General features: G+C 35.7%; 1 protein-coding gene and 2 long non-coding RNA genes across 16 annotated transcripts; 1 reads left to right on the forward strand and 2 right to left on the reverse strand.

Moving 5' to 3' along the window:
• Positions 1–589: 589 nt before the first annotated feature.
• Positions 590–1,158, reverse strand: LOC148690401 (uncharacterized). The gene is made up of 2 exons (XR_015956826.1): positions 963–1,158; positions 590–882 (listed from the first exon to the last, which is right to left on the reverse strand). It is a non-coding gene; the product is annotated as an uncharacterized LOC148690401 (long non-coding RNA).
• LOC137716901 (uncharacterized) lies at positions 829–18,756 on the forward strand. Of its 12 annotated transcripts, none has more exons than XR_015956825.1 (8): positions 829–963; positions 1,183–1,254; positions 7,340–7,399; positions 7,957–8,050; positions 15,656–16,906; positions 17,831–17,880; positions 17,978–18,052; positions 18,153–18,756. It is a non-coding gene; the product is annotated as an uncharacterized LOC137716901 (long non-coding RNA). The 12 variants fall into 12 exon arrangements; XR_015956819.1 differs by lacking the exon at positions 7,957–8,050 and adding an exon at positions 17,182–17,303; XR_015956823.1 differs by having other exon boundaries at positions 17,831–18,052.
• Positions 7,792–24,644, reverse strand: LOC137716890 (MADS-box transcription factor 23-like). 3 transcript variants are annotated; one of them, XM_088685979.1, is made up of 8 exons: positions 24,450–24,644; positions 17,851–17,929; positions 12,638–12,699; positions 8,551–8,650; positions 8,427–8,468; positions 8,302–8,343; positions 7,981–8,135; positions 7,792–7,890 (listed from the first exon to the last, which is right to left on the reverse strand). In XM_088685979.1, the coding sequence occupies exons 1-8, from the start codon at positions 24,629–24,631 to the stop codon at positions 7,872–7,874; spliced, it is 681 nt and encodes a 226-aa protein (XP_088542105.1). In that variant the 5' UTR covers positions 24,632–24,644; the 3' UTR covers positions 7,792–7,871. The 3 variants fall into 3 exon arrangements, with proteins under 3 accessions (XP_088542105.1, XP_088542104.1, XP_088542103.1); XM_088685978.1 differs by having other exon boundaries at positions 7,792–7,887; positions 8,260–8,343; XM_088685977.1 differs by having other exon boundaries at positions 8,260–8,343.
• Between the last annotated feature and the right edge of the window lie 280 nt (positions 24,645–24,924).

Raw genomic sequence — 24,924 nt, forward strand, 5'->3', positions numbered from 1 at the left:
CTCAAATCCATTGATAACAGCAAGATTCGAACACATATTTAAAAAAGCTTAATACATGAATTGTTAGAAATTTTGTTTTCAATGTCAGACATACTGAACCATGCCAACCTCTAATAATAAGCATCAAAATTCAATAGAGTAACTCATGTGAATTGAGTTTACAAAACCGTAATGTATTTAATTAAATAATTCTTTTTTTTTTCTTTTCATAACATTATATTATTAAATCGACATAACACATAGCCATGGTTCTAACTTTATGAAAGTTGCTCCGAGTTCAAGGCTGGGCCGAGCCAATAGATTATAGCTGCCGGTTTTGGTGAATCAGAAACCGGTCTGCCTCCAAGGCTCCTCCGTTTTCAGAAAGCAGCTTGGGAGAAGCCGAAACCCTAGATTTATCTAATAATATTTTACTAGAGAATCAGCAAATGAAAGAGGTAAATAAAAAAGAAAAGGGCATTACGTGTTAGATCGAGTGGGGGCATCGTAGACCTCCATAGCCCCCACCAGCTCTCGCTTCCTCTCAGGGTCTCCCCCACCATCATTTCCCCTCTCCTTTTTTAATTCGTTTCCCTCTCAGATATTTTTCATCCATCTCCCTCGTCACACGACTTTCACCTTCTTCTTCTTAGTCGTCAGGCATCCGCGCTCTTCCCTTTCTCCTCCATCGAAGCAGATCTCGTCCTCCTCCGTTCGTCCCCTTTTCTCCGTCCGATTCTCCAATGGATTCCACCGACCTCGCTATTCCCTTAAATCACCGCGTTTCTCGGCCTGCATTCTCCTTCTCCTGCTCTATTCCATATCTTCCACCTCTTCCGAGGTGTAATTTTTCCGTTTCTTGACGAATATCCGTTCGTCTTCCACGGCGAACCGTCTGTTTGGCTGCCAAGAAAACCATGAGAAAGTTCGAGAATAAGCTAAAATGGAACTGAGAAGCGAGTATAGCGTTATAATCAACTTACCGTAAGCCCTACGTCTTCAACTTTTAAGATGATTTATATGTTACTGTGAATTGCGCATTGAGCTTGTTAGATATAAATATATGTATGTATGTATATTGCAAAATTTGAGAAAATATATATGTTCACTGCCACTAGTTTATAATCTATATTTATATCTTACAGTAGTGGTTTATGCCTTGTTTAAATACTTGTAATTTTGCTTTGGAATGTTAATTTTCAGGAAATAATATTATTATCGAGGAACAGTGGTTTTGTTTTGGATACAGATGCACGCCTGCACTTGGCAATTCAGGTACAAGATTTTACTACTGTTCATGCTTTTGTTTGGATCGGCCATCTTTGCTTTTTATAGTTGCCGTAAATTGTACAGTGTTCACCACTAATTGCTTTTAATTTGGTTTAGTCACTGCTTTGATCACTTTAACTTTAATTTAAACTTTACCTTGTTCAATGCACCTGTATTTTTCCCTTCTCGTAATTATGTTAAATTCATGTTATGTGTTACACGTTTCGGTTTAGTTTCTAGCTTTTATTAGGCTGTCTGTGATCCATCATTTCTTGTAAGTGTTATCTCTATGATTTATAGGGTATATAGTTGACAAATCGAGGTAGTAGTTGCTGCTGATTTTGTTGACTCGATCTGTGGTTCCTTTTCTTGGAACATATAGGCTTCGCAGTTTCTCTTTATTTCATGATATGCCGATGAGTAGCCATTACTGTATGCAATCTTGTACAAGTACTATAGTCTAGTAGTACCAATGCTTTATGGGTTAACCCTCGAACCAATTAAAACTCTTGTTATTATGATAACGATTCAAGATTTGTTCAGTTATGTGTGTTTATCAGAATAACACTCCACTTGTTAGCATGTTTGTCTGCTGCAGTGCATCGAGTTCATGGTCTAAATTAGGAATGTCTGATGTTCAATCATAGCTTTAAAATATGCTATGTAATGTTCATCCTTATTAACAGTTGCAATGCATTAGGAACTTATATTAACGATCCATATTAGATGATTACTTTAAAACATTATGAATTTACGTTCTAAATGTGCATCCATTAATTGAAGTTAGTAGAATACGCCTAAAAATAAGCCCTTTTCTAGCCTTCAGGAGGTATCTAGGCTTTCATATTTTCTTAATAAAGTTTGTCAGATAGTTATCATCAACCATCAGATGAACTAGGTGCATGTGGCCTGGCAGGAGGTAGTAGTACTGCTGGTGTCAACAATCGCAAGTGGTGATGTTTGTTTCAATTGAATTGTTGTGGTAATGGTGGCGGATTGTATAAGGTGGTGACATGATGATTTTAGTGGTACAATCGCATTAGTTCGTTGGTGGAACCTACTTGTGCACTAGTGTCATTGCAGTGGTTATGTTAGTGTCCTTACAGTTACAGTTGAGGTGGTGATAAAGTGATGATTTTATAGTTAGATGTATGTGGTGCTAATGGCCGAAATGTGATGTTTTGTTAGGGTGATGGCATATATTGAGTTGATATCGTGAATAATTCCAAACATCTTCTTACTTAGAAGTGGTTGACCTTGATCTTATATCTGTAAAAGGTCCTTGAGAATAAAAAAACAAATTGAATTTTAAATCTTGTAAAGAAACAATTACTGAAAGTTTCTTTTGTGTTTTGATTTTCTCCTTTTTCTCTTTACGTGTCTTCATCAAGTTCAATTAAGCTGTGTGGTGGGTGGTTATCACCATATGTAGATTAGCATGATAGTTTGTGCAAATGAACCTATAATTTGAATTGAGTTGAGCTTGATTCTGAAAGATATTTGATTGTTATTTGTGCCTAAATTTTGAAGTTATATACTCAAACCATTCTCATAACTTCAAAAAATTACTTTAGTCTTGCTTAGTATACATTGTTGGCTTATTTTCTATTGCCCTCCTTTCAAGTGTTTGCTGGGAAGTGATAATTTGATAACCAAATACGGCCTATGATTCTTGTTCCAAGGCTCAGTTTGTGAAATAGTAGGACTAAATATTTGCTTAAAATTTCAATAATATTTAACCTTATAAAAAACCAAAATTTTTAAGGGGGAAAATATATTTTTAATCTATTATAAGGGCAGTTTAATCAAAAGGAACACAATAAATGCATTTCCAAGACATGGGAAAAGCATATACCGAAGAGGCCGTAGAGTTTCAGTTTCTCCCTTTAATGGTTACGGATGCCCATGTAAAAGGCATCACATTCTCAAGGGTCTGCTTACTAAACATATAGGCTTCACAATCTCGCTTTATTTCATGATATGCTCATAAGTAGGCATTAGTGTATGCAATCTTGTACAAGTACCAAAGTAGCTTGTATAGTATATTAGTATGGATATGCTTTATGGGTTAACCCTCAAACCAATTATAAACCTCTTGTTGTTATGATAACGACTCAAGATACATGTTAAGTGTGTTTGTCTGTACATTAGGAATGTCTGATGTTCAATCATAGCTCTAACATACGTTATGTAATGTTCATCCTTATTAACAGTTGCTATGCATTATGAACTTAAATTCATGATCTATATTAGACGATAACTTTAGAACATTACGAATGTATGTTCTAAATGTGCATCCATTAATGAAAGTTAGTAGAAAACGCCTATAATGAAGCCTTTTTCTAGCCTTCAGGAGGCATCTAGGCCTTCATATTTTCTTGATAACGTTTGTCAGATAGTTATATTAACAATCAGATAAACTAGGTACATGTGGCCTGGCAGGCTGTAGTAGTAGTGCTGCTGTCAATGATGGCACGTGTGATGCTTGTTTCAATTGCATGGTTGTGGTAATAGTGGCGGATTGTATAACCAAGAGGTGGTGGCATGATGATTTTAGTAGTACAAGCGCATTAGTTCATTGGTAGAACCTAGTATGTACTAGTGTTGTTGCAGCGGTTATGTTAGCGTCCTTAGACTTATGAGTTGGTGATAAAAATGATGATTTTATAGTTAGATGAATGTGGTGCTAATGGCTGAAATGAGGACGTTTTGTTATGGTGATGGCATATATTGAGTTGATATTGTGAAAAATTGGAAACATCTTTTTACTTAGAAGCGGTTGACCTTGATCTTGTATTTGTAAAAAGTCCTTGAGAATAAAAACATTGATATTTTAATTCTTGTGAAGAAGCAATTACTGAAAGTGTAGCTTTCAAATGGGAGAAGACTCGTAATTATCAGTGATGTGAAAATTTCTTTTTGTGTTTTGATTTGCTCCATGTTCTCTTTATGTGTCTTCATTTGGCAGCTTGTGGAGTTTAAGGATCCAGAAGTTTTATCAGTTTCAATTAAACTTTATGTGGTGGGTGGTTTTCACCATATGTAGATTAGCATGACAGTTTGTGCTAATGACCTTTAAATTGAATTAAGTTGAGCTTGATTCTGAAAGATATAGATTTGATTGTTATTTGCGCCTAAATTTTGAAATTATCTACTCAAACTATTCTCATAACTTAAAAAAAAATTGCTTAAAAGTCTTGCTTAATATACATTGTTGGCTCATTTCCTGTTGCCCCTTTCAAGTATTTGTTTGGAAGTGATAATTTGATAATCAAATAAGGCCTTTGATTCTTGTTCCAAGGCTTGATTTGTGAAATAGGACAACTAAATATTTGTTTAAATTTTCAATAATATTAATACCCTTATAAAAAAAACCAAAAATTTTAAGGGGAAAAAAGTATTTTTAATCTATTATAAGGGTAGTTTAATCATAAGAAACACAATAAATGCATTTCCAAGACACCTTAGAGGCCCAAGAGTTTCACTTTCTCCCCATAATGGTTATGGATACCCATGTAAGAGCAACTCCACTGTTTCTTATTGCCTTGGGGAAAGGCAACCCAATCCACTCTCTCCCTATCCCCAAAACAAGTCCACTCGAGCAATTGGACCCAAGGTGAGCCTAACGGAGAAGTCAGACAATAATTACCTAGTCCAGCGCCCAGCCTATGTGCCGTCATCATGACGTCAGTCACAATTTAAATTATTCAAAAATTATAAAAATTATAATATATTATAAAAAAATAATTAAAAATATAAAAAATTATAGTTTTTCTATAAATACCTAACCATGTTCTTCCACTTTACACTACATTTCAATATTTTCATATACTTTTAACCAATCTTTTATTATTATTCAAAATTAAAAATAAAGTTATCTTTTATTATTTATAAAAATAAAAAATACTAATATTTTAAGAATTGCCTTGGGTATTCAGTTTAACGGTGCAGATGCACTTGGGTAGTTACTTTTCATTGCAGGCAGTTACTGTTCATTAAGGGGTTTGAGTTGCCTATTGCCCAATGGGGTCTTCCTACATGGAAGTTCTCTAAAAGGCCTCACATCCCCAAGTATGTGCTTACTAAACATGGGAATTGAATCCTATGCCCACTTTCAAGTCTTTAGCCCCCAAGCAAATGAGACCTATAATTATAAGCTTATGAAGTCCAGTGGTTTAGTGTATCCAAGAAGGTTATTTACTAAAAGAGAAACCGGACAAGCCAAATATGAGCATTCATGTTCAGTCTTGCCCGAGTTTGTGTAGATCGACTCTATGATGATCTTAGGTCTCCAATAATGCATACCACAAGTTGACATTTGGATTCATAGATCATGGTTCAGTATCACATACTTTCCCATGTCATACATGAAGTACGATTCAAGATTACCCCTCCCCAAAAGTTAGGCCTGTGTCCTCACTAAGATAGGAAGCATACACATAACATTTATAAGTGGACGAGCCTATCCGATGTGTGATGCCATTTCTTACCTACTTACGGATCTCTGTCACCTTTGGTAAAATGTACCATTTAAGGCCTTCTGAAGCTTAAGTTAATATTGGATTTCATAGGCTTTTCTTGAGTAATTTAGACCTCCTCAAAGCATGCATGGCTGATGTAGGATTCAGAGTATCACAATACAAGCTTTCCTCCACGAATAGTTGTAGTTGTTCAAGTTGACATTTGAATTTCGTTGCCTTATTTACGTATCCTAAATCTTCTTAACATGTTGCCAATATATGATTACAGATCATCATAATCTCCTCTCCTTTAAGCCTTCATATTTTCGCGAAGAAGTGGATCACATCATAGACAAATCTTTTGGACCAGATTTTTGAAATTCAAAAGTCAATTTGAGTTAACAGTTTTTGCTTTGCACACTCTTTTCTTGCTTTCTGAACCAATTTCAGTGATTGTGAGCATTGAAGAGTCCTTGGTTGACACTACAATGTTACCCTACCTCTGGTAATTTCGTTCTTGTTCTATCTGCAGGGCATTGAACAGCTATTTCTTTTGTGGGAGATTTTAGCTTTCAAAGTCCTATTGACTCTTGCCCAATACAACAGCATATGCTTCAATTTTGTTGAAAGCATTATTTTTTTCCTGCTAAAATACTGTCTTATCTTGGAATATTGTTTTGTCCTTCAAAGTACTATTATTGTTTCAGGAAGCAACATGAAATTATACCATTGACTGTTGTATTCTTAAACGTGCATTTTGCTTCTCTTGAAATAGCCATTGAGATATTTGATGCCAAAAAAAAAAAAAAAAAAAAAAAAAAAAAAATCCATTGAGATATAGTGGCAAATAAAACATATTGTCAGATGTTCGTGGTTCCTTTTTTTTATATCTAATTTATTTATTTTTGTTGTTTTAAGAAATAGCCATTAAGATTGAGTTCTGGAGTTATGCTTGAAAATGCTCAAACTGTTATCATACTTTTCCTTTCTCTTTATAATCCATTGGTCTGACAGGAGTTGAATTGCATATTATTTTACAAAAAATTGAAATAGCCCAGAATCATTTGAAGACCAATAATTTTTATTTGAACATGTTTCTGATCCTTTCCTTGCAATCTCTTGTAACTTTATCCATTTCTGTTGTTTATTGTTTGGTGCATGAATCTGTAAACTTGGAAACATGGATCTGGCTATGGTTAACTTAATTAGAACTGTCTATGAAAACAAATACCATAGAGTGGCATGGGATATTCCGAAGTCTCGAAGCTGGGCATGTATAGTCTACTAGTCCTAATTTAATATAAGATACTTTTTCATAGTCCCGGAGGCCTAATATTTGTGGATTGCACTGCATTGTACTCACATGTTTTATGTTGTTTTAACCAGAAATGGTCCAGAATCTACATGTGATCATAACCAGCTTTTTTATAATTTTACTTCGATTCGACTATGCATGATTTTCTTTCCAACTAGTTTGAATTTATTTAATTAGATGTCCTAGAGGTTTTTTTATTATTGTATTAGAGAATTCTGTGCACATTTAATGATTGTTTCAGTGAATTAGTATATGGCTTGATTTTGCTTAGTGTGCTTAACTACCGCTTACTTCCATGCTGAACATTATATTGCAGTCAGGACGGCAAATCATTGTAGATGCCTTCTATGTAATATCGGACTGCGTGGACAAGAAGGTAAATACCGCATACACCATTTTGTGAAATTCAATACTTAAATGGACTGAACTTTAATGCAGTAAGTCGAACGGTTTTGCTTCTTTCCATTTATATTTTCATCTTTTTTCAAACCAAGTGCTGGTGTTCACATGTTTTGTGTACAAAAATTGACGACATGCATATAAACATTGCAATATGTTTCAGAGAGTTTGTTTCACAGATGCTGATAGACTTAAGAGATTTCTAAAAGTTGCGCGCACGTGAAGTGCAATTCAATTATTCTTTATTATATATTGATCTCATCTTTACATATGTAGCTGGTTTCATTGATTGTCACACACACATCAAATCATTGTTTTCAAATCAAGGTCCTTTTGTGGATTGTTCTGCAGCTCTTTTACCACTAGTGTGATAGAACATGAATTTGAATCCATCAGCCTTGTTCTTGAGAAATAAAATAACATTATCCTAATATGATGCATCTTCTTTGCTAGTGTAATTGTAGTCTGCTGTAGTCATCATAAAACAGTTTGATCAATAAATGGAAAATTGAAAGTGGTAATCATAATGGACAGTGTAGTTTTAGGAAGAAGGTATACCCCAGATTTGCTGCCCTTGCTGGTGGCTCGTAGCTTTGCTGCTGTGGCTGGCTAAGCTGGAGACGGACAGGTACATTTGAGTCCTCTTCAATACCTTGACCATTTGTCAGAAGAGTGTTTCGACTTGTGTCATTTACATTCCTTGTTCCATAAACCTGGGATGTGAAACTTCTGTTAAGGTGTTGCGGAAAAAATGTTGCAATTTTTTATAGGTTGGTATATAGATTTTTATTACTCTTTCTTGGATAGTTGAAGTTTATTTAGTTTCAAAACCAGTACCTTCTTAGATAACTCCACGTTTTCTTGATGAATTAGGTTTACCTTCTTATACAGTTCGACATTTTCATGGTGAATGAGGTTCCTCTGCACACAGACTTTAACATTTAGCTCAAGTCATAAAGAGGAAAAGACTGAAAAGTAGTACCAAAGTTTTGGAAGATTTTAACCTTTCGGTTTAGTTCTTCTATTTCATCCATTAAAAGTTGGTCCTACAGAAGTCAAAAGTGATTTAGCACCATGGAAGACATTATGTAAATAGATGATTTTCAGAAATTGAGTGACTGCTCGTACCTTTTTTATTCGGACACTCCGAAGACTCATTTCCAATTGATTCTCCAGATTTTGTAAGTCTTTCACATTTAGACCAGAAAGTTCTTCTCCCATCATTTGCCTGTAGTCATTGAGACAAAAGCATTATTTAGGCCCTAAACATGGACTTTGGACATCTTAAATCCAATAGTGAGGTGGATTTATGATATGCATAGCAATTCCGTTTGATGCCAAACATCCTTATCCTAGATAATCGCTTAATTTTCACCTATACCTAATCCATTATTTAAGCATTGGATTGTCCTCTTCCCGTAGGTTGCAGTGTAGACTATCTTGTATGAGTATAAACAATGTCACTTCCTAGGGAAAATTCTATAGCTTGTTATGAAGATTTGTCAAGCCCTCATAATCTAGCATCTGGGATAAAATCATGGAAAATGCCAATTGGTTCAACGCAGTCCATTCACCGTTAAGAAATGACTCTGCCAGTGTTCAATGATGACATAAGATCATTCTTTTTTCCCTTTTGAGCTATTTCACGAGTCCCTTAAGTAACAAGATAGATTCTGTACTTGTTTGTCCTAGAATAAAATCATACGCATGGTTATGGTGCCATTGCGTAGGCTCCAGTTTTGGAGGGCCCCCAATTTTGTGTCTCTCATGTACTTGCATAATATATATCATAGCTTGCAGTAGAATAACAAACTATGCCCCTAGCTCCGGCTGTTTGTGACTAGCTTGTTTGTTTTCCTGTAGGGAGTAGGTCCGAGCCCGAGCTCTTGCGCTTTTACTTTTCGCATGTTCTGTTAAATACAGACTATATAGAAAAAGAGATTCAAAACAACAATTAGGAAGAGCAAAAGCCCTAGCTGCTGTGCTCCAATTCCTTTATTTTAATTTTCTCGTGGGGTTTCTATTTAAACTTAAAAACAAAAGCAATAATTTCGGTTGCCAAAAATTCATTTTGGATTTTGCAAGGGCCTCAATCTAGGTTTGCCCTCTAAGTTTCCAACCAACCAAACTTTCAGGTTCTCATCACTTAAAACTTAACCCACTCTAGTTGTTCAGTCACTATCACCTTACTTAGTACGTAATTTTTGTTAGGATTTGGTTCGTCTTTTGTTATAGTCCTATTTTGTTTAGGATTATAGAAAATCTAAGTTGCACCCGTTCTATCCTACAAGGATTAGGAGAGAATAAGGTTTCTTGTACAATTAGATTAGAATCCTAAAAGCAGAAACGGAATAGGAATGCAAGTGTGCTTTCCTATCCCAAATAGGTTAGGAGACCTAATCAGATTATAGGAGTGTAAAGTGCACCTTATCCTTATAAATAGAGTGTGGAAGTGTTAGAGAGCAAGCAGAAAACAGAGAGAGCCGAGAGAAGAGATGGATTAGTTTTAGTGTTTGCAACAGTATGGTATACTCTATTTTTAATCAAAGAAACTGCGGTTTCTCTACCTAGAGAAATCACAACTAGATGTAGGCAAAAGTTTTGCTGAACCAATATAAATATTGTATGTTTCTAGTTATTCTCTTTTGCTAAGTTTACTCTATTGTGTTATACATCCAAGAACAAGTTCCCTATTTAGAATAACAACAATTGGTATCAAGAGCTTGGTTCAAGGTGTTCTGCGATGGCAAGAGGAAAAAGTTCGTGCTCCTAGGAAGCTTAAGGCATGCGCTAAAACATTTTGATGGCAAGGATAACTTCACAAACTGTGAAAGGATTAGAAGAGTGTACTGACATAGCAGGAGTTGGATGATACACTCCTTAGTAAGAAGCCTAAGACCATGACAAGCAACATGGACCAAGATTCTCAAGAAGGCCAACAATTCTATCGGGATTCACCTCACGAAATCAGTCTGGTCCCATGTCATAGAAATGATGACTGCTAAAGCATGGGACATGTTGGAGAAGGTTTATATGGGCAAAACAGTGTACAATAAACTGTTTCTCAAGGATGAACTATTCGGGCTTCAACTTGAAGAAGACGTAATATTGAACATCATGTATGCAGGTTCCAGAATTGCATAGCCAATCTTCAGAAGGTCGAAGAAACCAACAAAGATGATGATATGGCCATCATCTTGCTGAGGTCTCTACCCTCGTCATTCAAGTACTTTAGAACAACTTTAATGTTTGGAAATAGTTCCTGTAGGTTGAGGACGTAATTCAAGCACTTCAATCATATGTTAAACTGGAGGATATAACTGAAAGTGAAAGCTCTCAAGATCTTTATGCCAAAGGCAAGGAGAAAGGTCGGGAAAAGACGAAGGCAGAGAAGAACAACAGCATGATTAGGTCGAAATCCAAGAAGAAAAAGGAAAAGAAGGAAGTTTTTTCGAATGTGGTTCTACCAATCATTGGAAGAGGAACTGCAAGATTTGGAAGGACGAGAAAGCTAAAATGGAAGGTAGCTCAAGTTTAGCTAGTATTGTCATTGAAGAAGAGAGTTAGGGGGGAGCTTCTTTCGGTAACATCAGGCTTTAGGGTGTTGGGATATGTTGATGCCGACTATGCTGAGGACTTAGACAGGAGAAGGTGAACTTCTGGTTATCTCTTTACATGCGCAAGAGGACCAATCGGTTAGAGGGCACTACTGCAACCTTTTACAATTTTGTCGACCACTAAAGTAGAGTTAAGAAAGGAGGAAATTTGGCTTAGTGGCTTGGCAAGCCAACTGAGAATCACTCAATATTATGTGAAGCTGAAATATGACAGTCAAAGCACCATTCACTTGTCAAAAAATCAAATTTTTCATAGAAGATCAAAGCACAATGAAGTGAGGTATCACAGAATCCGGTGTTGGGACATGTTGATGCAGACTATGCTGAGGACTTAGACAAGAGAAGGTCAACTTCTAGTTATCTCTTTACATGCGTAGGAGGACCAATCAGTTGGAGGGCACTACTACAACCTCTTACAGTTTTGTCAACCACTGAAGTAGAGTTAAGAAAGGAGGCAATTTGGCTTAGTGGCTTGGGAAGCCATAATATTACTTGAAGCTGAAATGTGACAGTCAAAGCACCATTCACTTAGTTGAAAATCAGGTTTTTCATAGAAGATCAAAGCACAATGAAGTGAGGTATCACAGAATCCGGAATTGGGGGGAGTCCAAGGAGATTTGGGTTAAAAAACTTAACACGAACGACAATGCCACAGATTCCACTACAAAGATAGTGCTGGCCAAGAAATTCAAACATTGCTTGAACTTGATCAATCTTGTTGATTGCTTGGGGTGGAGCACCTTCTCACTTAAGGTGCAATGAGGCGAGAAGAAGTTTTCCAAGGTGAAGGTTCTTGAAGATCTCTAAAATTGCTTAAAGAAGCTTCGAAGATACTCTGGGTTGCAACAGTCAAGACTTGGTTCGACTGTCCAAGGTGGAGATTGTTAGCATTTGGTTTGTCTTTTGTTATACTCCTATTTTGATTAGGATTGTATTAGGAAAGCTAAGGTGCACATATTCTTGTCTTACAAGGATTAAGGATTATGAAAGAATAAGTTTTCTTGTACAATTAAATTAGGAATCCTAAAAGAAGAAGTGGAATAGGAATGAAGGGTGCTTTCCTATCCCAAGTAGATTTGGTGACCTAATCAGATTATAGGAGTGTAAATCGCACCCTATACTCATAAATAAGGTGTAGCAAGGGTTGAAAAGCAAGCAGAAAACAGAGAGACAGCTTACAGAAGATAGGGATTAGTTCTAGCATTTGCAAAAGTATTGTATACTCTATTATTAATCAAAGAAGCCATGGTTTCTCTACCTACAGAAATCACAACTGGACGTAAGCAAAAGTTATGCAGAACTAGTATAAATCTTGTGGATTTCTAGCTATTCTCTAGTTGCTAAGTTTAGTCTATTGTCGCATAGTTTAAAGAAAGAGTTCCATAAGGGAGTCAGAAAATGGTGTTTAGACACTTGCACGTTAACTTCTCATATCTAAGGGGCAAGGCCTTGTAGTTATAGTGTAAATGACACAAAATATCCTAATTGCATTGTGAAATTTTAACTTTTTATTTCTCGTGCATTGTCTTTTGCTAATGATAGTGTCTCCATTATAATATGCTACAACGTTTTTATGATAGAAATGAAAATCATAATACCTATGGCTTTCTTGCAAGTTCTGAAGTTGTTGCCTCAACATTGCTGCTTCCCTTTGCCATATCTAGGAAGTAAAAAAGGACCATCTTTAGTCATAACTATTGGAATGAACAAATTTGAATTCGAAACTGGAAATTTCAGTACAATTAAAGCAATAATCTCATTTGTATAATATTATGGGTTGTAACGATCACAAACTTTTGTTCATGTACCAATGATAATGTGCAAGAAAAATTATGAGCTTATATTAACCTATGAGAATATTCTTACTCATAACATCTTTTGATTGCAACCAACAGCTAAAGCTTCTTATATGTAACTCCTATTTGGACGTTATATTATGTAGTTCGGTGAAGTAACCATTTCAGATTTGCACTACCATTTTTCTTGTACGAGACTATTGAATGGATAATTGTGTCCATCTATTGACGTATAGTTTTTTTTTTATCTGTCTTTCATCTTCTGATTCAGTTTTATCTTCTTTATTTTTCCCTTTCTTCACTCTTTGCATAATATAGAGAAAAAGTCCCATTGTAATGCTTACATGTATTAAGTGGCGCCGAACAAAGAAAAAGGACAATGTATTGAGAAATGACTACATGTAGACTTTCGCATGCATTTCATGGTGAAAGGCAGTCTTTCTCAAATCTGGTAAATTAAGGACGAGTTACTTTCTACTCTGTTGGCTAACTAAGTGAAAACCTATTTTGCTAGTATGAAATGATGTTCGTTCGTGTTGTCACTTTGACATGCATTAGAAAAGTATTTGGATATTCCATTCAAAATTTTAGAATTAAACATAATTCTTATATAATGCAATGGATGATTAAATCATCAGTAGTAAAAAAGAATAATCACGTCTGGAGCTTGTTTGGGGTTTTAGATTGTAGCGTAATAAATATTTGAATTCTCATTATTCGTTATGTATACATATATGTGTGTGTGTGTGTGTCAAATTACCTTTCCAAATTTGAGTTCTTTGTTTTTTTGTTTTTTGTTTTCCCCTTTTTCAATCTTATATTCAAGCTCAAGCTTAAACTGGGGTTGTTTAAAAACTCATGAAGTAAAAAAGAGAGCTTGAGCTTTGTCATTTCGGATGAGCTGAGATCCAGCATGAAGTGAAGGTCACTTACACGCTTGTCTGAGACCATATCAACTAGTCTCGACTCATTTGCACTCTTCTTGCATGCATCTTTAGTCCTAATGAGTCGAATACCTCAACAAAATAAAATTTTGTTTCAATAGGGTGTTTGTACCTATATATTGAGGTTTGCACTTCATATTTACTGTAGGTGTAGTAAGGTTCTAGGTGTGAAATTTCCCTTATCCCTCTTGGAACGACGGCTGGACATGTGACAATGTATTGTTTTTTACTTTCTGTAGCTCTGTCCCTCATGCCAAGTCAGATGCATGATAACATCAACACGTTTGATAAATATGTGTCGATTAACACTAGGCTGGGGAAGATATGAACTTTGACATTAAACATGTGTAATTTCCTGCACTACAGCTAGCAAATATTGGTTTTATTTGGTACTGAACATATATGAATCCTTATTTATTTGATTTATTTTTTTTAAAAAAAGATAGTTGGAAGCTCAAGAATGCAATCCTACATCACATTGCTTTTTTCACTTTAGAAAATGTTGAGAACATGGACAAAAAGTCTCAAACCTTAATTTTTTTGCCCATGGGTGTTGGAGGAGCAATATATCTGAGGTCTTAGGTATTTAGTGGGTATGCTTTGAGTTGGTTAGTGGAGAGACGGGAGAGCCAAGGTGGCTCATTTGGTGAGGGTCTTTCCCTCTGAACCTAAATCGAGAACAGGGACGAAAAGTCTCAAACCTTATATATTTTGGCCCTTGGGTGTTGGAGGAGTAATATTTGTGAGGTCTTAGGTATTTAGTAGGTATGCTTTGAGTTGGTTAGTGCGGAGACGTGAGAGCCAAGGTGGCTCGTGGTGAGGGTCTTTCCCTCTTAACCCTAAACCGAGAGTAGGGATGAAAAGTCTCAAACCTGTAATTGTTTTGGCCCTTGGGTGTTGGAGGAGCATTTGTGATGTCTTAGGTATTTAGTGAGTATGCTTTGAGTCGGTTAGTTGAGAGATGAGAGAGCCAAGGTGGCTCATTTGGTGAGGGTCTTTTCCTCTGGACTGTAAACCGAGAACAGGAACGCAAAGTCTCAAACCTTAAATATTTTGGCCCTTGGGTGCTGGAGGAGTATTTGCGAGGTCTTTAGGTATGTAGTTGGTGTACTTTGAGTTGGTTAGTGGAAAGACGAGAGCCAAGGTGGCTCTTTTGGTGAGGGTCTTTCCCTCTGAACCCTAAACCGAGGACAGGGATGGAGAGTCCCAAACCTTAATATTTTAGCCCTTGGGTGTTGGAGGAGTATTTTAGAGGTCCTAGGTATTTAGTGGGTATGCTTTGAGTCGGCTAGTGGAGAGACAATAGAACCAAGCTGGCTTTTGGTAATGGTCTTTCCCTCTGAAGGTAAGACTGGTTTCTTTAGGGTTGCAACAATGACCAAGAAGTTGAAGAAATACTTTGTGGTAATATTGTTTGGTAGAAGGGAAGAAGAATCTTAAGGGGTTTCATAGGCTTGAGCCAAAGTGTAGTCCTTACAAATTCCTTTCACATAAAATTGGTTTGAGCAGACATCCAAAGAGTTCTAGCATATTCCAATGGCCTTACTCAGTGTGGTGCCTATTATAACACAAACCTAGGAGCCCATTTGGAAAGTTTGGAACAGTAATGCAAAGGAGGAAATTTGGCTGATTCAGAAATGAAATTTTTCACTACATGAATGTCTCTATCGACAAGATTAATCTGGGAATATGAGTCATTTATTGATTAGCATTTTGGCACATTCATGCACATATAATGACTTTGTATGGACATTGAACTCGATTTATCTGATCAAGGGAAAAAGGGAGCCAGCAATACCTTAATGTTTTCTTGCCCTAATTTCTTTCATTGATTTCACATACCTATTTGCACTCATTTAAAAAGAAATTTTTGTAGGGAAAAGAAAAGTGGAACTGGAAAAATCCTCAGCGAGGTTTTTACTGCCTCTGGGATTAGCCTTACCAATAATTGCATTCGACCCTCGCTCAGAGCTTCATGATTGAATTGAAACACCACAGAGTAAGAAGAGATGCCCTGTAGATCAGGAACAAATTTCTTATTACTGAAGCAACTTCACTCATATGGGAGCCGGCATATGTGATGCTTTGTCATAGCAATAACCTCTTGTCCCATTGTTACTGAACTTGGGAGGTTAGCAATTCAGCCTTTGCTCCTTGGTTCCAATATTGTGTTTGGAATTATTAATGCCTGAGCTTCCAAGATATTGCAACTTTCTTGCTATGATTTGTCAAGAATAACGAACTATCTTTTAATGGAATAATTTCGAAAGGTGTGCATCTATTGGAACGCTGTCCTTGTGATGCATCTGTTGGTTTCTTGGCCGGTTATTTTCCTCTGCAATTGCAAATGAAGAGCATCATGGCTTTGGCTGATTAAACAACATTAAGTTCTGAATTAACTTTGGCAATCTACTTTGTTCATAGTCTTCCTGCCATCTCCAATGTGTCTTTGACAAGAGTGAAGAAAAATAATCCTGTTCTTGATTGATCTCTGCCTATAAACGAAGACAAAGTCATTGGAGTTCTTCAAATCCATGAGCTTGATTTATGGCTCACGAAACAGACATGCACATTGAATTGGCAATTAGTTATGCAAGGAAGTCCTCTTCTATCACAGTTTTCTTTCTGTGACCAACCCGTAACCACTGGATGTTTGTTTCTAAGGATCCAGAAACAGTGTTTGTTTTCTGTATAAAATGGCTTCTTGGATGAATACTTCTTCATATCCTTGAAAGAACCTCAACATATCTATTGAGCAGAATAATTTATATTTTTTCTTTTTTACTGGTACCTTGTATTTTTTTAATAGATTTTGGTACGTTTATACTCATCTGGACTCCCAATCACTTTACATCTCTGTTTTCTCATCTTTTATACCATATTATTAATTTAATATTCAATGCAATGAAGCACTTGTATTGTGATTAGATTTCGGCATTTGTGATTGGAAATGTACTTCTGGATGATTGAGATTTTGGATGCTTGTATTTCAAGGAAGAATATGCAAGGAAGCCTTTTGTAGTATTCTACTAACAAATATAGGAATGGTGTTACCGAAACTTAAGGGGAATATGTTTCATTTTAACAAGTCGGACTCTGGACATCTTGGTAAGCTTCACCTCATATGGTAAGGATTGGTCCTCTCATGTTATCTATTCTGATTAGAAAGCTGTTATAAATTACATTTTTCTTTTCTTTTCTGTTTTGTCGTTCTTGAGACGGATGCTATTCAGTAAATACCTTGTCCCCTATTGTCTATTTTCTTTGTCTTTGCTACAGAAATGTTTGTTTTTCATCAAATAAACATTAATTATCTGGCTACCATGTGTTTTTAGAATGTTTATTAATAACAATCTCATTCGAGCGCATATTCAATTTACCAGCAGAAGTTTGTATACCCAGGTTGGAGGGCTGATATGAAATTCAATACCACCAATGGGATCACTTGGAACTATTTATATGGAGACTTTATTTCAGATGATTTGTTCCAACTTCTATCTTCCATGATACAACCACGAGTTCAGGTTGTGTATGAAGAATAGTTGTTGCTTCGTTTGCTTTCATTTTTGTGTTTTGTTCGATTGTAGAAAAGTTGACTAGCATAAGTTACGGTTGTGAGTCATTCTGAAATGTGTTTTTCCTGGAAAGCAGCGTCATTGAGATGCTATGCTTTATGTTCGCGAATAAGCTAGAGCAACCATCATTTCCAGTACCCTTTGGCTGTCCTACAAATCTTTGAGGTGGCTGCTGTACTTCATTAAATTACTTAGCAATAGCTTTCTGATGAGTTTTAATCAGCATAGCACGAGAAGATTTATAGAAGAAAAATATAGAGTTTAATTTCCACTTTATTCTCACATATTTTTAAAAAATCTAGTTAGTCATTAGATTTATAGAAGAAAGATATATGTCTACATGCATATCTTGCTGTTTGTTTTGATGAATATGGTTTACTAGAAAATGATCTATTTGTTATTTCTGAGCTGTCTGTTAAAAGAAATTCACATGTTAACAATGTTTTGAAGATAAGTTATCAATGAAACTGCTGCAGGACAGGGAACTGAAGAATACCTTAACCTCAGAAGCTGGATTCCCAAATTGGTAGTGCTCCTCTTTTGCTTTGTTGTATCGTTCGATTACTGATTTTATGCTGGTAAGAGGATACATTTACGTCAGATACTTTTTTGCTTTTTGCCAGCTTAGCACAAGAAACATTTGGAATATGTTTTCAAGAATCTGTATATGGACAACAAAAGAAAATTGATATATCATGGTAACATTTTAGACTAACTTTTTGATCCACTTCCCTGCAAGCAATATGTTTTGTAAGCTGTTGTCACTGATAAACATATGGTTTTCATATCTGCTTGCAGACGTTGTAGCAGGGAACTAGAGAGAAGTTTCCGATTCCTTTGCTAACTACTTGTTAGACAATTCACTTTGAGAAGTCTAATCTAAACTCTTAGTTCTATAGCTGGGATTGTTAGATGGCATTAGTCATTTCACGGCAACTGAAGACCATGAGAACCAATTTTCTTGTAAGCTTGCTACTTTATAATTTCATCTTGCAAGTTACAGTGATTTCCATATTAAAAATAACTGATATATATGGACAGGATTAAATGGAACTGCATACTTTATAATGATGTGAGGTGACACAGATGTACAATAGTCTTCCTTAATATCTAAACTACGTTCTACAATGAGCTTATATGGTTCCTCCAAAGTTAAACCGTTAATCTGCGTCGCTCTTGAATAGAATGGGAACGGGAATAGGTCCACACTTTGAACTGTTGTGGTGCAGGGGTGGTTGCTTGTGAGGTGAACCTTTAGTATGATCGAACCAGTATATCTACGGAAGTACCTAGGACTTGATTTTAACTTTTTCTGGACAGGGCTAGGATACGATAATAGTGGTAATTGGTAAATGTCGTATATACTAACACTGTTGATGGAGGTCCATATTTTGTTTTTGCACCTGCGGGTATAAATGTATCTGCAGTTTCTAATTTGATTCCATAGAAGCTCATCAGTTTTCAACTACGTCGCTTTTCTACGTGCTGCGGGTTCTACAAAATGGTACTGAAGTTTGATCAGGTTAAAGTGTTTTGCTTCTTATGTGCCAATGACATGTAATATTATTTCAGATTGGCAGCACATATTTTGGCATGAATTAACCTAATACATATGTAGCATGTTGCCAAATGCTAGTGCCAGTCATCCATGCGTACACACAGGCTCAAACACACACGCATGCATAGACAGAAAGACAAGGAACTTCAGTTTTAATTTTATTTTCGAGAATTTCCCTTACAAAGAAACAACCAAATAAAAAAGTATATCCATTTGACTGCAAGAATTGTCCATTTTAACTGAAGCATTGTGCATGCAGTGAATATGCGGAATGAATTGTGCATTATAAATCAATCCTAAAGACCAAATGAGGCACTAAGGTGAGGTTGAAGTGTCTAACATGTAACAGGTGGTATAAGATACAGACCTAATTTTTAATTCCTTGTCAAAGCGCTCAAACGAAAATAAATGCATGCATTGGGAATGGATGCGTCCCGATAATGTAGATGTGCATTGTATATGTACGTAAACCACTGTGATGAAAGCCTCATGCGTTAAGTTAGGCCTCACACACCATTGTTAGGTATGATTTCAATTGTTTAGGACAGAGTCTTACGGTGTATCAAACAACTTGAGTCTTATAGAAGTGATCTTCATTCTTGAGTTCAATAAATTATACTATGAATCTTGGTGATGGAAGGAGGAGGTATAGGAAAAGGTTAAGGCTAAGAGAGAATGTTGTAAAGCATTATACAAGGATAGAACAGATGGAAACTGGGAGAGGTACAAAATACTGAAGGAGGCGAAGAGAGCTGAGTTTATTTTCATAATCTTTTCAATGAAGAACACGAAAAGAGTACTTCTTTGAGTGAGTTGAGTAACTCGGAAGAGTGTAGAAATTACTCCTATTGTCGAATCATGAAAGAGGAAGTGGTTGTACCTTTGAAAATGATGAAGCATAGAAAAGCAGGTGGGTATAGCATGGCTCACAAACCTTCTAACAAGATTTTGGAAATGAAGAAGATGTCAAATGAGTGGCGAAGCAGCATTTTGGTGCCTATCTATAAGAATAAGGGCGACAAACAAAATTGCATTATCTATAGGGATATTAAGTTAATGAGTCATACAATGAAGCTTTGGGAGAGAGTAATTGAGCATAGAATTAGGCAAGAAGCATAGGTCTCAAACAATCAATTCAGGTTCATGGAGGGAGCTCGACTATTGAGGCAATCTATCTTTTATGGAGATTGATGGAACGATATAGAGATATGCAAAAGGATTTGCTAATAGTCTTTATAGATTTGGAAAAATCGTATGATAGGGTTCTTAGAGAAATCTTTTGGATTATTCTAGAGAAGAAATAAGTACAAGTAGCATATATCCAAGCAATCAAGGATATATATGATGGAGAAAGGATTGCAGTAAGAACTCACAAAAGACAAACTAAAAGTATTTCGATAACCATAAAGTTACACCAAGGTGTAACTTTAAGTCTTTACCTTTTTGCATTGGTAATAGCTGAGTTAATAGGACATATTCAAGATGATATCCCTTGGTATATACTTTTCGCATATGATATAGTGCTGATAGATGAAACATAGGATGCTGTAAATGTGAAGCTCAACCTTTGGCAAGAAGTGTTGGAATATCTTCTGCTAAGTAGGTTGAGGTAGAGTATATGAGATGCAAGTTCAGTGGGAATGGGGTCCCAAATGAGATAGGGTGAAGATTAGAGGCCAAGAAGTGAACACTTTTGTTATCTTGGATCTATCTTGCAGAAGAATGGAGAATTGGATGGAAATCTCAACCATAGAATACAAGATGGATGGATGAAGTGGAAGAGTGTATCGGGTGTGTTATGCGACCTTCGTATGGTACTAAGCTTAAGGGAAATTTTTATAAGATAGCAATAACGGCAACAATGCTTTACGACACATAATTTTGGGCGTCAAGCATCAATGCATGCAAAAAATAAGTGTAGCGGAAGAATGCTTTGTTGGATATATGGGCACACGATCAAGGACATGGTTAAGAAAGAGAATATCCGAGGTAAAGTACGAGTTGCCACATGAGAGAAAATCGGCAAAGGTGGTTTGGACATGTGAAACGAAGACTTACAGATGCTTTGGTTAGAAAATTTGACTTTATGATAGAGGCCTGGGGCAAAATGCGGTAGATGTAAACCTAAAAAGACTTGGAAAGAGACTTTAAGAAAATACATGAAGTATTTGGAGTTAACGAAAGGTTTGGCGCAAAACTTAGCGAAGTGACATTTTATAATTCATATAGCCGACTCCACTTAGTGGGATAAGACTTTATTGTTGTATGAGTTTAATTTCCATATAATAAAGGACAATGCTCATCTCTTAGTTACGTCTAAGGAAGAAGTCCTATCTAATTCTTGCAAATTGTGTTTTAACATATATTCTTTCATAAATTAGTCAAAAAAAATACACAATTTTTATTTTATGCAAGCATATATTAAGCTGTGATTCTTATATTGTAAATGACCAACTATTTGAAAGAGAAATGAGAACAACAAAAAACAAAGTGGAAAAAAAAAAAAAGACGGCTCATTGAATTAATAGATAGAACGCACCACCATAGCAACAATGTTATAGGAATCAAACATCAAACTCTAGGTGTCTATTCCTATATGTAAGAATCAAACTCACTTAAACCACCTGAAAGAAGCATTTCAAGTGCATTTTTAGAATTCACTTACATTTTTACAAATGATTGGTTCTAAAACAACTTTAATCAACAGCGCTTTCGGTCATTTTAAAAGAACTTCCAAACCTACTTTAATTTGAAAAAAAAAAGCGCATCAAGCGCTTTCGATCAACACTGGAAAGTAGATCAAATAAAATTGTCCAAATGAGATAAGTTATTATCTATGAAATTGTATATTATGTGGTAACTCTTTTAGGATTACACCGAGGTCCTTGTGGATAAACCCCACACGTTCAAGTTTTCATAACCTAGATCAACCATGGATGCCCAGCTTCGGGAATCTCTTGCTTTCTTAAATAGCAAGGAATGCGACACCAGACACGATGTCACCACAACAATCATGCGATGCACACCATAAATCCCAACAGAAAGCCACCAACCAAAAATTGTAGTTATTGTTAGCATCAAATGACCAATCTAATCTTGCTCTAGCTCAACGATATAATCGAGATTGCTCTTCCCCAGACACCTATAAATAGTACCATATGCCTTCAAGCTTGAGACCTTCGTCGTCCATTTTCAATCTCTACGATTATACAACCATCAAGTAATTCTTCAATCAACCAAACTACTTTTAAGCACAAACCAATTGCTCTTCAGAAACTCTCTTAGCTCTTCATGATCTACAAACCCAAGCTTTCTTCCATGAAAACATTGTCTACGATCGCCTTGAGATCTAAAACATTTTTAATTCTGCCACCTTGTGGTATGATTCAATTGATGAACATTCCAACCAAACTTGATCACCTCTTTAAGGCAATGTTTTCTCTTCAATCTAGTCTGACATGGACTCCTCTAGCATTATCTCGCCTTACATGATCTGAATCTTGCTAGAGTTTACTGCTTTCTTTACATTTTCAAGTCCATTTACTTTTCAAGTTATGTAGACTGGCTCATCAACCTACATTCACTTTTGTAAATGTTTGTATTTTTCACTATCATGAAATGATTACATCAAATTTCTCGTCTATATTTCTATTTCACTTTTGTTTTTAATTTAGGCAAACACTTATTTCGCACTGGATTTCAAGTCCTCGTTCACTTGAGGAATAAAAGAAAACTTAACTGAACCAGCGTCCCACTCTATGCACAATTATTTGGTTGAGAAGTTAGATCTATGCGCAAACACAACACAACTCTAAACACATACACTACTTTTTGTTGGCAACCTCCAATAGTGGCACGCTTATTCTCTCTTTCTCTCAAGTCATACTGTAGCACTGAGACCAAAAGCAACACTCGAGACAAATACTCTTGAACCTAGTTAGGTTCTGTCCAATAACAGTTCTAGTTTGTTTGAGATCATCAAGCCTCAACAGCCTTAGGTTTGAGAGGTTGATAATGGCAAAAAGCCACAATTCTACATGGGTAAATTTTGAGGAAAGGCAAAAGAATCACAATGACCTACATGATTTAACTGCAAATATTTTAAACTAATTTTGAGCAATTCAAATAGTTTAAAAAGCTAAGTTTTAGAAAAACGACTTGCCTCATTAGTTAAATGGTATAATCAATTACCTCTTGTTTAATGGACGCTAAACGTTACTTAGTGCCAGCCTTTTTGCACTTGCTGGTTTCTCATTAATAAGTATTTTTCTCGCAGTCAAATTTGAGTCTTTCTTAAAGAAATTGATGATTGTATGGTCATTTTAAAGCAAAACATTATTAATTTTTGAAATATGAAGTAAACATACAAGGAAGGATCGTCAACCAATCCAATCCCAAAATAACTCAAATTATTATGAAATGTGTATTGAAATAATTAAAGTATTAGTTACCCGTATTGTTTTAAATGGCATACATAGTTAATTAGGGGTATTTTTAGGAAGAAAATAATTGTTCAATCATAGATATCATGCATTAAACTTGGCTTCTTAAATATCATGCATGCATGCATTTTTTAATGGCATACATAGTTAACTAGGAAATAGTTGTTCAATCATAGATATTATGCATGCACTTTCCTCTAAGTCTTTGGTCGTTTTAAACTTTCAAAAAAATAAAAAAAATAAAAAGGCAGAAGCTATTATCGTATAGTTTTGTAAGTTTGTCCCTTAATTTAAAATTGGCTTCTTACATTTCTTTTTAAAATGAATGCAAAGTCTACACAATAGGGTTAGTAAGAACTAAGTTAACTGTTTTTGTCTAGAAGTAAAGTTACTAACAAGCAATTAGAAATTTCCTTCACAGAGGCACAAAACGATAAGGGGGAACAACATGAAACAAACCCTTGGTTAAGTAGTCATTACAACTAATTTACCCTTTTTTCAAAGAAAGTATTAGTTCATCTTTAGTCAAAAGAGAAACTCTTCTTAACATAAGGTGACTTTGCCAGTAAAACAGGGTGTAATCTTTGTTTGACCTCAGACTAAGTGGTGTCTTGGATTGACTATGTACTCCCTTAGTTAGAAGTCATATCTAATTTTTGTTGCTTTTTTTCTTTAAAAATGATAAGAGATACCATTATGGTACACAAGAAGAGGAAGTGATTATTTATGAGATCTATGTTAATTCTTGTGCCAATAATTTTTTACGGGTGTAAAATTAGAAAAGGAATTTAAATTTAAAAAGACACTACTCAGTTAGTGAACAATGAATTGCTAGTTCTAATATACTAATGAGTAGTCCTTGCATGTTATAATTTATGCGATTCCCAAGCTAATTGCAACCAGAATCTGTCGGGCATTTGTGAACAATGCAACACCACAAGGCATGCATTTTTACAGGCTAAATATCAACCATATTAACTTCATTTCCACATGGATCTCAAGCTATGAATGAATGCCGTATCATCAAATACAATGTATAACAGATGCAATCAAGCTTAAATATTGTTAAATTAAAGTTGATAGAATTAGTAAGACCTGGTGCTTGCAAAATCATAGAGCTTGCCAGTGCTGGAGAAGATCATGACTCCAACCTCAGCATCGCACAAGATCGCCAGTTCCTTTGCCTTCTTCAACAGCCCGCTCCTCCGCTTTGAAAACGTCACTTGCCTGCTGGTCGAATTGTCGATCCTCCTTATCACAATCTTACCCCTCCCCATCGATGACCTACCAAATCTGTGTTAATTAATTAATTAATTAATTCACTACTTCAAAATGAATCATCTAACTCCAATAAATGTATATGCACAAGATGAAGAAGAACAATACAGATTAGCCGGCTATTTGAGGAACCTAATTCATTTTTCAATCAGTTCAAGATCGGACAGGTATGAAGTCAAAATGGTGGATTTTGAAACAATTTTTCCAGGAAATAGAGAGAAAACAATGAAATAGAATAAAGGAAGCAACTGAGGAGTTTAAATTTATGGAAAAAAATAGAAAATTAAAGGGA

The sequence above is a fragment of the Pyrus communis genome, chromosome 15 (assembly GCF_041283825.1).
Source record: "Pyrus communis isolate YQ-2024b chromosome 15, ASM4128382v1, whole genome shotgun sequence".
NCBI lineage: Eukaryota > Viridiplantae > Streptophyta > Magnoliopsida > Rosales > Rosaceae > Pyrus > Pyrus communis.